Source organism: Psammomys obesus, unplaced genomic scaffold (genome assembly GCF_907164565.1).
Source record: "Psammomys obesus unplaced genomic scaffold, mPsaObe1.curated_primary_1811, whole genome shotgun sequence".
NCBI lineage: Eukaryota > Metazoa > Chordata > Mammalia > Rodentia > Muridae > Psammomys > Psammomys obesus.
Genome location: NW_026596039.1, coordinates 21,750,548 through 21,763,345, shown reverse-complemented (window position 1 = coordinate 21,763,345; position 12,798 = coordinate 21,750,548). Strand labels below are relative to the sequence as shown.

Sequence of the window (12,798 nt, the reverse complement as noted above, 5' to 3'; positions counted from 1 at the left end):
TAATGCCTGTCAGCCATTCCACTTAGATATACAACCAAAAGGGATTGAGGAAATGAGAGTGAGGAGGGTGGCTGCTCTTGGGGCCACTGAAAAGGACCCTGAGGACAGATGTGAGGGGAAGTGGGCTCAGAGAACTCTTTGCCTGTGTGTGGGAGTGTCCAAGATAGGGTTGGCTATTTGAGGTGCAGTCAGTAAACACTACAGTCTCCCCCAGGGTGAAGAAATACTTGGCATTCAGAAAGGTCAGGGGTCAATCACTGTCCCTTTGCTAGAGCTCAGGAAATAAGGAGGAAAAAGGGGATGGGGGGGTAGAGAAGAGAAGAAAGATGAAGTGAAGAAAAAGAAAAGAGGCCACTGAGTCAAATATTTAACTTTCCTAGTATTTCTAAGACAGGCCAGCCAGGCATGGTTATTATAGGCAGCTATCTATAATTCTGGTACTGGGGAGGCTGAGGCAAGAGGGCAGAGAGCTAAAGGTATTAATGAGACCTTGTCTTAAACACAACCCCAAACAAGCAAGACAGATGAAAAGTCAGGCCAGGATTTGTGTGAGCTGCAGCCGCCACGACTGGGTGACATTCAGTCCATACATCAGAGTATCAGATGAGTGGCAGGCCGGCCATGCAACCCGTAGCCCGTCTGACCAGGAACCTTAAAATGGACCATTGAACACATGAAGTAATAATTATCTTTTAGATGAGAGAAATTAGGACAAAGCTTTATATTCCTGACCAGGATGATCAGTGACTTAATCACAGAAGTAGGTTGACGTGTGGAAGCCATACGAATGACATATAGTTTACTTTAAACTTAAAACACATGTACATTCGCGCACAGTGTTTTGATGTGGGGCCAAGAGCGTTTCTGTGTGCACGAGCCCTGATTGTCTTTTTCTGCACAAACCCCACCCTGCAAGCATTATCCGAGGTTTCCACTTTAAAGCCGGGTGAGAACTTAAAGACACTCACAAAGCGGTCTGAGGACAGACTTATTCTGGGTTTTACAGGTTTCTTTTCTGCCCCTAATCATCTGCACTTATCTCATCCACACCTAATTTGCCAGCAGCTGCCTCCCCCTTGGCCGCCTGCCCTTACTGAATCTTTCCACAGCATTCAGCTCACTTTTGTAGAGACACCATCAGCTACCCCTGCTGTGCTCTGGCTCACGGCTCCCTCAGCCGCGTGGGTATTCTGTGCATTCACAGAGCAGTGCTACCCAGGTAAACAGGTTTGGGAACCTGGGCTTGAGAGTGCCACTATGCTGATGGGGAGGTGAAGACGCATGTCCAGGAAGACCTACTAGACTCTCATCGGTGGAGTTCTGGTGGGAGCCATCTGAACGGCAGGCAGAGAGGCCAGAGGAAATCAAATGAATTTCTGGAGGTGCGCCCTGGCAAGGCCTACCTATAAAATGACGGCAGGCATCCAGACAGGATTGATTTTGCCTTATGCCTGGCACAACCCTGTACCTGGACCCTGTCCTCGTCACTCAGTGCTTGATTGTGGGATTTGCTAGAACATTCTGTACTGAGATGGAGTTGAATGGTGTCAAGGTGTGATCACTGGGCTGCCAGCTCTCCATTCCTTGCCTCCCCAGGTAACTGCTCTGCCTTCCTTCCTTAGGAGTTAGGACCAATTGCTCTAATCCGAAAGAGTCTTCCTTTCACTGTCCTTTACTTTTCTAGCTTTACTGTCTGTCCCATGGGGAATTATGGGATGTATTAAAAAATGATGAGGAGCGTTGTATCACAGCCTCACTGATTTATTTCTCTTTTCTCCTTTCTCTCCTCTTTCTCTTCTTTCCTCTTCCCTCTTCCTGCTTCCCCCAGCCCCCACTTCCCCTGTCTCTTCCTCCTCTTGTTTTCTTTTTCCTTGAACACGGACGGTGTCATGTAGCCCAGGCTGACCTCAAACTTACCTGTAGCTGAGGTTGATCCTTCCTCCCCCCCACCTGGGTGCTGGTAACACAGAACAGAACCGCCATGCTGTGCCTTAGAAGGTGCTGGGATAAGGCTTCAGGCATGCTAGTCCATGCTCCAGCACTGAGCCACACCCCTAGCCCCTCATTTAGCATTTCATTAGTACTTCCTCTTTCCCTCTTATTTTTTCCTCTCTTCTCTTCATTCTACTCCATTCATTTCTTCCCTTAATTGTTTGGAACTGACCCACTATGCTGGGTTCAGAAATATATCATAAGTTGAGGGTGGCGGGGAGACTCACCAAAGGGCCCTGAGTAATAAAAAGCTGTGGCATGATGGAGCACCTTGCATTTCCAGAGAACACGAATGGCTGCAACGCCGAGGACCTGGAAATAAGCAATAAAACCCGACACGCAGTTAGAAAGGTGTCTAAGTCCACGCTGTAAATGGAAATGTTTCACTTCACACCGACCAGGCAGGCCTTTCCCCGAAGCCTGTTGGCTTTGATTTGGCACAGCTTGATTGTATAAAGGTTTCCCCGGCCAGGGGGGTGGACCTGACAGGAGCCAGGTTAAGAGGACACAGTTGTATGGCGAGCTGTCTTTCACCTGAGAGAAGCAGGGAGGAGGCAGAGACAGAGAGACAGGCAGACAGACAGACAGGCAGACAGACAGACAGAGGGTCTTTCTCTCTGGCCAGAAGTCTTCTGTGCTCCAGAGACTTTGTGTGCACCAGAGACCAGTGCCTTGAATGGTACTCACCCTGGTGATGCTAGATGACTAAGGTAAGTTACACGCTATAAGAAATAGGGGAAATGTATAAATTACACTTTAAACAATTGGAATTTACACAATTGCCTGCCACTGCTGCCATCATTTTCTTTTTCTCCTCTTCCCCCTCTCCTTCATCATTCCAATTGTCTCTCTCCGACAGGGTCTCATGTAGCCCAAGCTGTCCTAGAACTTGCCATGTGGCTAAGGATGGCCTTGGTAAAGAAGATGGATGTGTAAGACGGCAGGTGGTTAGTTTGTAGAGCTAATGCTGTTGTCCCCAGCAGCGCCAGTGTCTTGCCAGTTTAGAGTTGGGGACAGGGGTGTGGCTGACCCAAGTGGGGAATTGCACAGCACTGCTGAGATTTTGGCGAAGGTTGATTCAATTCTAGGTTATTCCCTAAGTATCTCCTGAGTTGTATTAACAGGAGAAATGAAAGGAGATGGGTTTTTGTTTTAATACTTGAGGTGCTCAGATGGTACTGAGTCCATTGAAGGGGTGTGGACAAGGCAGTGGTGAAAAATAGTTCTTGCTGGGGTTGGATGGTGGGGGTGGGGGGTGGGGAGCAGAGTTGGCCAAGGCAAATACAGAAGCCTAGGGCCCTAGTTCCGTGATGCAAATCTTACACCATTTCACTGAGAATTATTTTTCTCATGGAGTGCTTGAAACCTATGCCAGCTGTAGATAAATGGCCTATCTGTCTCCTCATCTTCTTCCTCCTCTTCCTCCTCCTCCTCTTCTTCTGCTTCTTTAATTGGTGTGAAATGATGGATAGTTTCGACTGCAAGGTAGCTCAGAAAGTCTTAGGAGGTATGTGGCTTCCCACTTCCACATTTAGGGTAGCTTGTGACTTGTTTGCCAAAGGTCCTGGTAGCCTTCAGTCTGTCAAAATGCTGCAAGCTGAGAGCCCTTTGCCAAAGCAAACTCTCCAAATGAAATAACCCAGGAGCCTCACACAGACACATACACGAGCTCCCATTCCCTAGCAGTTATCTGGAACTGGGTCAGGAGGAGCAGGGGTTTGTGCTGGGTTCTCCTGTGTTTGGAAGAAGTGTGGGCGCAGGGACAGACTATCAATTAGTGAGGTATGTGTGAGCAGAGTTAGGTAGCCCAAGACAGCCTCCGCTGAGCAGAGGTGGAAACCATCAGCTTTTGGCAGAGCTTCCTCTGGCCCCTGGGGTTATATATTGCTGTTATTGCAGCCCAAAGAATAATGTCCCCTCTGGGGGAATTTATTTTATTCCATTCAGAGCAGAACCCATTTAATAGCTAAGATTTTTATCCCAGAATGATTTTGTTGGGGATTCCTATGTGTTTGAGCTTCACCAGGGCCCAGCTAGGGAAGAGACGAGACACATGTTGAACCTTTGCACTGAGACAAATCAGCAAATATCTCTCTTGAAAATCTGGTGAAATTTGGGCTGGGTGTAACATAGAGAAATTATTTAAAAAAAAAAACCTTTTAATGAAAGAATGTTTACAAAAGAACACTTAGAAGCTTCAGAAATTATTTTGAACATTATAAAATCTGTTCATTCCCATCAGTTCCATCTGTCTAAAAGTTCAGAGGTAATTAGGATGGAGAGGCACCATTCACTCATTCAAGGTACTGTTCATTAGTTCCATGCACCATTCATTAATTCATCGTGTTATTCATTAATTCAATGTACCAAGCACTCTCTGTATCTAGGTATTCTGCTAGGTACAGGAGATAAGACGAGGACAAATTAATGCCCTCCACAACTTAATGCTACAATCTACGCATGAGTTTGTACGCTTGGTGTATCTGTGTGTGTGTGTGTGTGTGTGTGTGTGTGTGTGTGTGTGTGTGTGTGTAGAGGTGTATGCTTGCATGTGGGTGGAGGTGCATGTAGCTATATACGGTATGGATGGTTGTAGTTTGCATGCCAGAGGACAACCTTAGGTATTTTTTTGAAAATGTCATCCACCCATTCCTTATTTCTTTTTTTTTTTTTTTTTTTTTTTGAGAAAATGTTAAATGTTTCTCACTGGCCTGGAGCTCACTGAGTCTGCTAGGCTAGCCTGTCTGTCGCTGTTTCCTCAGACCTGTGGCATTCCATGGGAGAGATGTCACACCTGGCTGGGCTTGAACTCAGGTCTTGTGCTATGCAGTCAGCACTTTCTTCACTGTGCTCTCTCCACAGCCTTGTGGTACTTTCTAATGGGAGGAGAGAGACATGTAAATGTTACAAGAGTCATTTGGGGGAAAGGAAGCAGTCTTGGCTGGAAGATGGAGTAGTTCTAGGCAGTAAGGACAAAGTCTCATGTGACACAAAAGCTAAGCAGAGGCTGAGGAGCTGAGGGAAGAGGAAAACTGACAGGCAAGGCGGAGTAAGTTCTTCTGAGACAGGAAAACTTAACCTTCTCCCTCTCCTGCTCTGCCCCTTGAATGTCCCAGCACAGTCTGGAATCAGTGGTTATGCAGAACTGCTCCTGGTGGCACTACAAGTGTGTGGCCACTCTGTGAGGGCCTCTGGGGGCTGAGGTATGGCACGGTTATGGAGCGGCTGTTTGTGTTTGTAATGGAGCCCAATCTGGTTTTCTTTGAAAAAAGTAAGCACTGCCAGGCTCGGTTAGAAATTATGCTGATTTGTAGGCACAGGTTCAAAATGTATGTTTTTAAGCATTAGTTTGATTAAGGTGTCCTGGGAAGGCTACATTATCCCCATTTACAGATTTGGCAACTGAGGCATAGAAAGGTGATCAACCAAGGTCATGCCACCTGGGATGTGTACTCTCCAGCTAAGGTGTGTGCCTTTTTGATTTCTGGAATAAACAGTCTAGTGGGGTTAGAGGTAGCATCTTCACTCCACTGCCTGGGAGCCAGTCTCCAGATGTTCCTCCCTGTCACCGGAGCACACGTTGGTGGCTTTTTTGGTCCACTGCCGTTTTACCCTAAGATTCATTTTGTGTATATATGTGTGAGGATATAAAGGTGCCATTGCTTAGGAACTGTTTGCCTTACTTTGAATAGTGATTCTCAGCGAGCTGGAGATTGCCATTTCAGCTAGGCTAGCTACCCAGAAAATCCTCAGGACCGCCTGCCTCTACCTTTCTAGTACTGGAATTTCAAGTCTGTGCTACTCAGCCTACAGAATGGGAAAAGATTTTTTTTAACCAACTACACAGGAAATAAAGGGATAATATCCAAAAAATATAAGGCACTCAAGAAACTAGATATGAAGAAAACAAATAACCCAGTTAAATAATGAGGTACAGGTCTAAATAGAGAATTCTCAAAAGAGGTAACTCAAATGGCTGAGAAACACTTACAGGAATGTTCCACATCTTTAGCCCTCAGGGAATGCAAATCAAAACTACGTTGAGATCTCATCTTACACCTGTCAAAATGCCTAAGATCAACAAGAAACGTGACATCTCGTGCTGGTGAGGATGTGTGGAGTCAGAGAAACCCTCCTCCCTGGCTGGTGGAGTGCAGACTTGCACAGCCACTGTGGAAATCAGTGTGGCAGTTCCTTTGGAAGATGAGAATCAATCTCCTTCAAGATCCAGCTCTGCCACTCGCTGTATACCCAAAGGATGCTTCGTCCACCTCAGAGACATTTGCTCAGCCATGTTCACTGTCATGGTCATAATATCCAGAAACAGGAAATAACTGAGATGTCCCCCAGCAGATGAATGGATAAAGAAAATGTGGCATGTTTGCACAATGGAGCACTACTCAGACATTAAAAAATGACATCATAAAAGTTGCAGGCAAATGTATGGAAATAGAAAAAAAAAAAAGGCTGGTCGAGTAAATGAAATCAGTGTGTGTCAGAGGGCATCTCTGGGATTGGGAGGCTTCCGGGAGTTTATAGGGGGTGACCCCTTCTACCAGCAGGGGGATATGGAGCCTGAAGAGGCCACCTCCTGTAGCCAGGCAGGACTTCTAGTGGAAGGAGGGGGGCACCAACCCACCCACAGAACCTTGTGACCCAAAATTTGTCCTGCCTACAAATAGCGCAGAGACAAAGATGGAGCAGAGATTAAAGGAATGGCCAACTAATGACTGGCCCAACCTGAGGCCCACCCCAAGGGGGAGAGCCAACCCCTGACAGGACACTACTAATGATACTCTGCTGTGCTTGCGGACAGGAGCCTAGCATAGCTGTCCTCTGAGAGGGCCGCCCCGCAGAGGAGGGAAACAGAGGCGGAGACCCACAGCCCGCAATAGGCTGACCTCTGGGAGTCTGTGGAAGAGCTGGGGGAAAGGACTGAGGGAGCCCAAGGGGTCAAGGACAACACAGGAAGACCCGCCGAGTAAACTAACCTGGGCCCATGGGGTAGTCACAGAGACTGAAGCACCCAGCGAAGAGCGTGCACGGCTGGACGTAGATCCCGTACACACATTAGCAAATGTGCAGCTCGTTCTTCCTGTGGGGCTCCTAACAGTCGGAGCAGGGGCTGTCTCTGACTCGGTTGCCTTTGTGGGGTGCTTGAGCTGCCTTGGCTGGCCTCAGGGGTAGAGGATGCGCTTAGCCCTGCCAGGACTTGGTGTGCCAGGCTGGGTTGGGACCCATGGGGTACCTCCCCTCGTCTGAGGATAAGGGGGTGGGGGAATGGTGGAGGAGGTGTGAAGGTGGGACTAGGAGGAGGGGGAGGAGGGGATTGCGATTGGCTGTAAAGTCAATAAAAAGGTGAAAAAGTAGCCCATCCTGTAGCAAAGAGAGCTGCAAGAACTGAAAGAAAAACAAGTGTCTCTGGGAAAGGACCTGGGGTGAGGTTTTTTCTAGCATCTATAGTGTTAACACTACTAATACTTAACACGATTACTTAATTAAAAACATATTGGCGCACAGTCTTAGGTGTTATTCCTCAGCTGCTGTACCCCCTTTTCAGACAAGGTTGCTCACTGGAACTCCCTGAGTAGCCGCTACCCCTGGCTTTTTGTTAAAGTGTACTTCTAAGGACGACACTCAGCTCCTTGTCAGTGACAAGCACTTTCCTGCCTGTGCCATCTCTCCAGCCCTCGTTTCTCCTCTGACTTATTACCTATGTATTCCCCGTCCCCCATATCCTCCTACCTCCCCCACCCCCGTCACATAGCATGGTCTTCACAGAAGATGAGGATATTTGTTGCTTGGAGACACCAGCTTGTCCAGGGTCACCCAGCTGGGACTGGAGGATTGGGATCCATGCCTAGATGTATCTGCAACCAGGGCTTCATCCTGCTTTCTATTGCCTCTGCCCCCCCCCCCCCCCGCCCAATATCGGCCTTTTACTTAAAATGACAAGTTCTAGGCAGGGCTGGTGAGAGTGCGGCTTAAGGTAGCTACTCCCACCCATGAAGAATGTGTGCTACCAAAAGGCCAGCCAAGGCTGCTAGAACCCTAGGCTGAGCTCATTACCCTGCCAACCAGCACACGCTCGCACGTGCTGTGTTCTGTGTGCCGGACGGCAGCCATCTTACTCAGCCTCCTCCACTCCTTTGAGCCAACTTAGGGGTGACTGAGGCTTCTAGAAGGTGCCTCGGACCTACTAATGCTGCCAGGAGGTAGCAGGCCAGGGATTTGACCCCACTTCTGCCTCCGAGTCATGGCCTTCCCTGGCATGGGGTTGTTTCCTTTTCCTGTGGGCTGACCTCTCCCTTCCAGCAACGAGCTGGCCATGCTGTCTACCTTCAGGTACTGCTAGGTCATACTCTCATCCCTGCCTGTTGCTCTTTTTCTCTCCTAGTGCCCTGGGCACCCTCCTGCTGCTTGGTTTTCAGCTTGTCTGCCCGCAGCCCTCCACCGAACACAGAAAGGTAAGTTGCGGCCACTCACAGAGCCATATGCTTCTCTGCCGGAGGGAGTGGGGCCACCATGACCACCGCCCTTCTCTCTGTTCTGCCTGGAGGTTAGTCCCAGCTGGTGCTGAGCAGCACTGTTTCTAGAATAGTCAGCAGTCTTTCCGTCTTTTCAGGTTCCTGGAACTCAATCTGAAGCCCGTGTTCAGATCCAGGCTCTGATCTGTGTCCCAGAGTTGCAGGCAGAGGCAACTCAGAGGTGGGGAGCACCTGCCAGAGCTGGTGCCTGTGTAGACACACCTTCAAGGCAGTATGGAGCTGGAATCCCTGATAGAAGGACCCAGTCTCGCTGCCAGGGAGGGAGGGAGGGAGGGAGGGAGGGAGGGAGGGAGGGAGGGAGGAAGGAAGGAAGGAAGGAAGGAAGGAAGGAAGGAAGGAAGGAAGGAAGGAAGGGAGGACGGACCTGGCTTTTTGTCACCCTGCACCATCTCCTGTTGATGCTTCCCTTTGGATTAGTGCAGAGCAGTGGTTCTCAGCCTGTGCGTTCATATATTGTATATCTGCATATCAAACATTTATATCACTATTCATAACAGTAACAAAAATACAGTCACGAAGTAGCAACAAAAATAATTTTATTGTTGGGGGTCACCGCAGCATGAGGAACTGCATTAAAGGGTCGCAGCGTTAGAAAGGTTGAGAACCACTGCTCTAGGCAGTTGACAAGAGCCCTTGAGTTCATTCCCTAGAGGCCAGCTTCCTGGGCCCACAGAACATGAAGAACGTGCTTCCCCTCGAGCTCCTCCTGTCTCATGTATCTGAGCCAGCCTGGCGCTGCTTGGCCGTGGAGCGGAGGCTGGCTCCGGCAGTGCCTCCTGAGCAGTAGTCTCGCGATTCTTGGACAGAGGCCCTTATGGCCCCGTCTGCGCCCTGGGTCCTGAGAGGAGAGTAGCCTTGTGTTGATGTGGGTGGGAGCTGGTTGGAGCCTTTGCTAAGAGGGTCTCCGCAGGAGAAGTTCAGAAGCAAAGGTGGACGGAGAAAGGAACGTGTACAAAGCTCTGCCTAGCAGTCCTTGGTGTTCTCATCTATTTTCCAGTTTCTTTTAGATCCGGGGGTTGTGCTCTGTTTTTCTGGACCAGATGGAGGCCTCTACGGCACCTTGTCCCCCACTGGCGAGTCAGCCCCATGAGTGTGGTTCTCACGCACTGCCCCAACTCTAGAGTAGAGCCCGGCACAGTCAGGGGCTGTTCAACGACTAAAGGAATGAGTGGGACCTGGCCAAGGCACAAACATCATTTTGCCAGATTGATTTGGGAATTTATAGCCTCTCACTCTAGTGTCTCACCTCATCCCCGCCATCATTTCCTTCCTTCCCTTCCCTGCCCTGCCCTGCCAATTGTTGTAATACTTTCTATCTGGGCTACTTTCTATCCATAATTCCATAAATACTTGCTTATTCTCTCATCTGGGCCCTTCCTCCACCCATGCTGGACATGTGTTTCGCCCCATGCTAACCTGGGGGCTCTCCCTTCCTTTCTCTTCCTGTTTCCAGCCATAATTTCAATAAGTCGAAGATTTTTTAAAAAATTATTATTGTGCTCTCAATTATTAATGCTAGGTATCATTGGGATTAATAGTTGACTTGCCCTGATGGTGTTCTTTTTGTCGATACTCAAATATGTAATAACTAAAGATATTTTATAAATAATCCAGTTATTTTACCATCTCTTATCTTTTTTTTTACTTACATATTTTATTTTAAAGAGCCTCAGAGGATGTATAAAATTTAAGTTCTCATTAAATGATCTTTTTTATTTTTATTTTTTTATATTAATTACAGTTTATTTACTTTGTTTCCCAGCTGTAGCCCCCTCCCTCATTCCCTACCATTCCCACCCTCCTTTCCTCATCTCCTCCCTGCCCCTCCCTAAGTCCACAGAGGAGGACATTTAGGCCAGTCCTGATGAGACCTGATAAACTAGGGTCAGATGGAAGGGGAGGAGGACCTCCCCATCAGTGGTCTTTTGTCTTTTAAGATACTTGAATGATAAATATTGAATCTCAGGGTAAAAGGGTCCCAAATAGGTGTTATCTTCATTTTTCTTTTAAAAAAATTTTTGTTAAATGTGTGCTTGTATGGGTATGTGTGTGTGCCCGTGCGCATATGTGTGTGTGTGCCCGTGTGCATATGTGCGCGTGCAAACATGGTGTGCATGCTAAGGCACACGTACGAGAGTCAGCTGTCTCCTTCCACTGTGTTGAGCCTAGGGCTTGAACTCAGGCCCTCAGTCTTGGTAGAAAACACCTTTACCTGCTGAGTCGTCTTGTCCACCCCCTTCAGCTTTCTCAAAGGTTTTCTCTTTCCTGATAATAAAAAAGAAAGGTTTGTTAGCTGCTTTGCAGTGTTGAAGTTAAAACACTATGTAAAACGGTATCATAATATCTTGCTATATAGCACCTCCTTGGCAAAATATTATTAAGAACTTTGCAATTGAAGGCGAGGCTCAGCCCCTGCCCCTAACCTTTACAGGTTTCGTCGCTCAGTAGAAAGACACTTCAGAGCAGTTGCTCCACATAATAAACACATGTAACACATGTGTCTCGGCTGCCACGCTTCTTGTCCTTTGTCCAAGTAAAGAAGGCTTGTGGGCTTCCTTGGGCGCGAGGTTGCTTTTCGATGTTTTCTTAGAGCTTTGTGTGACTGTGGCTGTCATCCTGTGACCCCTCCAAACCTGGCAACCAAAGCAGAGCTGGCAGTAGCGGCATTCACTTAGGCCTGCAAGAGGAAGACGAAGGAAATGCTTCTTAACTGGGCCTGCAACACTGTGCCTATGAAGAGACAAGACTAAGGAAACGCTCATTGACTGGGCTGTGGCTATAAAGAGCTGTGTCTGGGCCATACTTTCTGTCACAATCATTTAACTCTTCCTGGTGGGGGAGGCAGCCAGAGGCACTGTGTCAATGAATAGTCATGGCTGCTTTCTTTACAAAAATAGGTGGTGAGCTGGATTTGGCTGGTGGGCTAAAGTTTGCTAACCTCTGCTCCAACGTCGCGATGAAAACGAATTAACTGGGGGCTGAGGATATAGTTCATTCAGTGGGGTGCCCGAGTTTGAAAAAGCCAGGCGTGATGGCTTACCATTGGGAGATGGAGATAGGGGTGGGGTGGGAATCCTGGGACTCCCCCACCAGCCATCACAGCCCACGTGGTGACCTCCAGATCAGCGAGAAATGGTGGGTGCCACCTGAGAACAGTGCCTGAGCTTTCTCTCTTTCCTGCGCGTGCCGCATACATGGAGCGGCGTTCGTGGGCACATAAATCCGCAGGAGCATGTGCACACAGGCATGCGCGCACACGCGTGTACACACGTGTATTCTGCAAGTTGACGGTGTAAATCGTCTCCTCCTAAGGACTTGGATGACACAAAGGAATTGGGAGAAAAATAGTATAGCTTTACATTAACGTGAGGTTTATAATTGCTACCCAGTTGCCTTCATTACATATACTCATAATCGAATTCTCACTGACTCACTCTTTTGAGGTAAAATTTGCTACTCCTGATCGTTAGTAGAGAGTGGCAGAAAAATTACAAACCCTCTAAGGTGGATTCTTTAGGGACAGAGCCATTAATTTGTGTGTATTATAGTCGACTGTGCATATAAAAGCCAGCTACCCAAAGGCTCTCTTTTCTTCCTTGTTACTGTGGCGTGTCCAACTTTAGCATATGGAAGTGTTTTCACAGCATAAGTTATTCCGACCAAGAGACATAATTTGTAAATGCTGTCAAGTAAACTATGCACGTCTCAGCGCCAATCGGGTGACTGGCTACATCTCTTTAGAACTGTCCTATATAATAACACAGGCAGAGGGGCCTGTGCAGAGCGCAAGTAGCTCTTTGCAGATGTTTCCATCCGAAGGCCTCTTACTCTGGCAGAATTAACAACCCCACCAAGGACTGTTCCCCTCTGGTCTCAGTAATTAATCGCTGGTTCTTGGCAGATGATGGAAGTTTTAAAAGTTTTTTTTTTCTTTCTTTCTTTTTTGTGTGGCTTTATTTGTGAAGAGGACAGGGTGAAAAAAACATGGCCAAGGCAAACTGTACCCAGGAAACTTATGGAATAATGTCATTTTATGTTAAATTTATTTATTTTGCGTATGTGTGGAAGACACGGGTACATACGTGCTTGTGTTTGGAAGCCAAAGGTTAACTTTGTGTGTTGTTATATCCTTTTTTTTCTTTTTTTTGAGCCAGCGATTCTCTCTGTCTGTTACTGATTTGGTAAGCTATCTGGCCAACGAGGCCCCAGGATCCTCCTCTCTCTGACTCTGAAGCAGCAGGATTACAAACACGTACCA

At 47.7% G+C, this 12,798-nt stretch overlaps 1 protein-coding gene across 3 annotated transcripts in view; it reads left to right on the top strand.

Moving 5' to 3' along the window:
* Positions 1-12,798, top strand: part of Thsd4 (thrombospondin type 1 domain containing 4) — a 517,345-nt gene that overhangs the window by 31,085 nt on the left and 473,462 nt on the right. For all 3 annotated transcript variants that reach the window (XM_055621782.1, XM_055621780.1, XM_055621781.1), the window contains one exon: positions 8,390-8,459. In XM_055621782.1, coding sequence (XP_055477757.1) covers positions 8,390-8,459 — 70 coding nt within the window. The remainder of the gene's footprint in view (positions 1-8,389; positions 8,460-12,798) is intronic.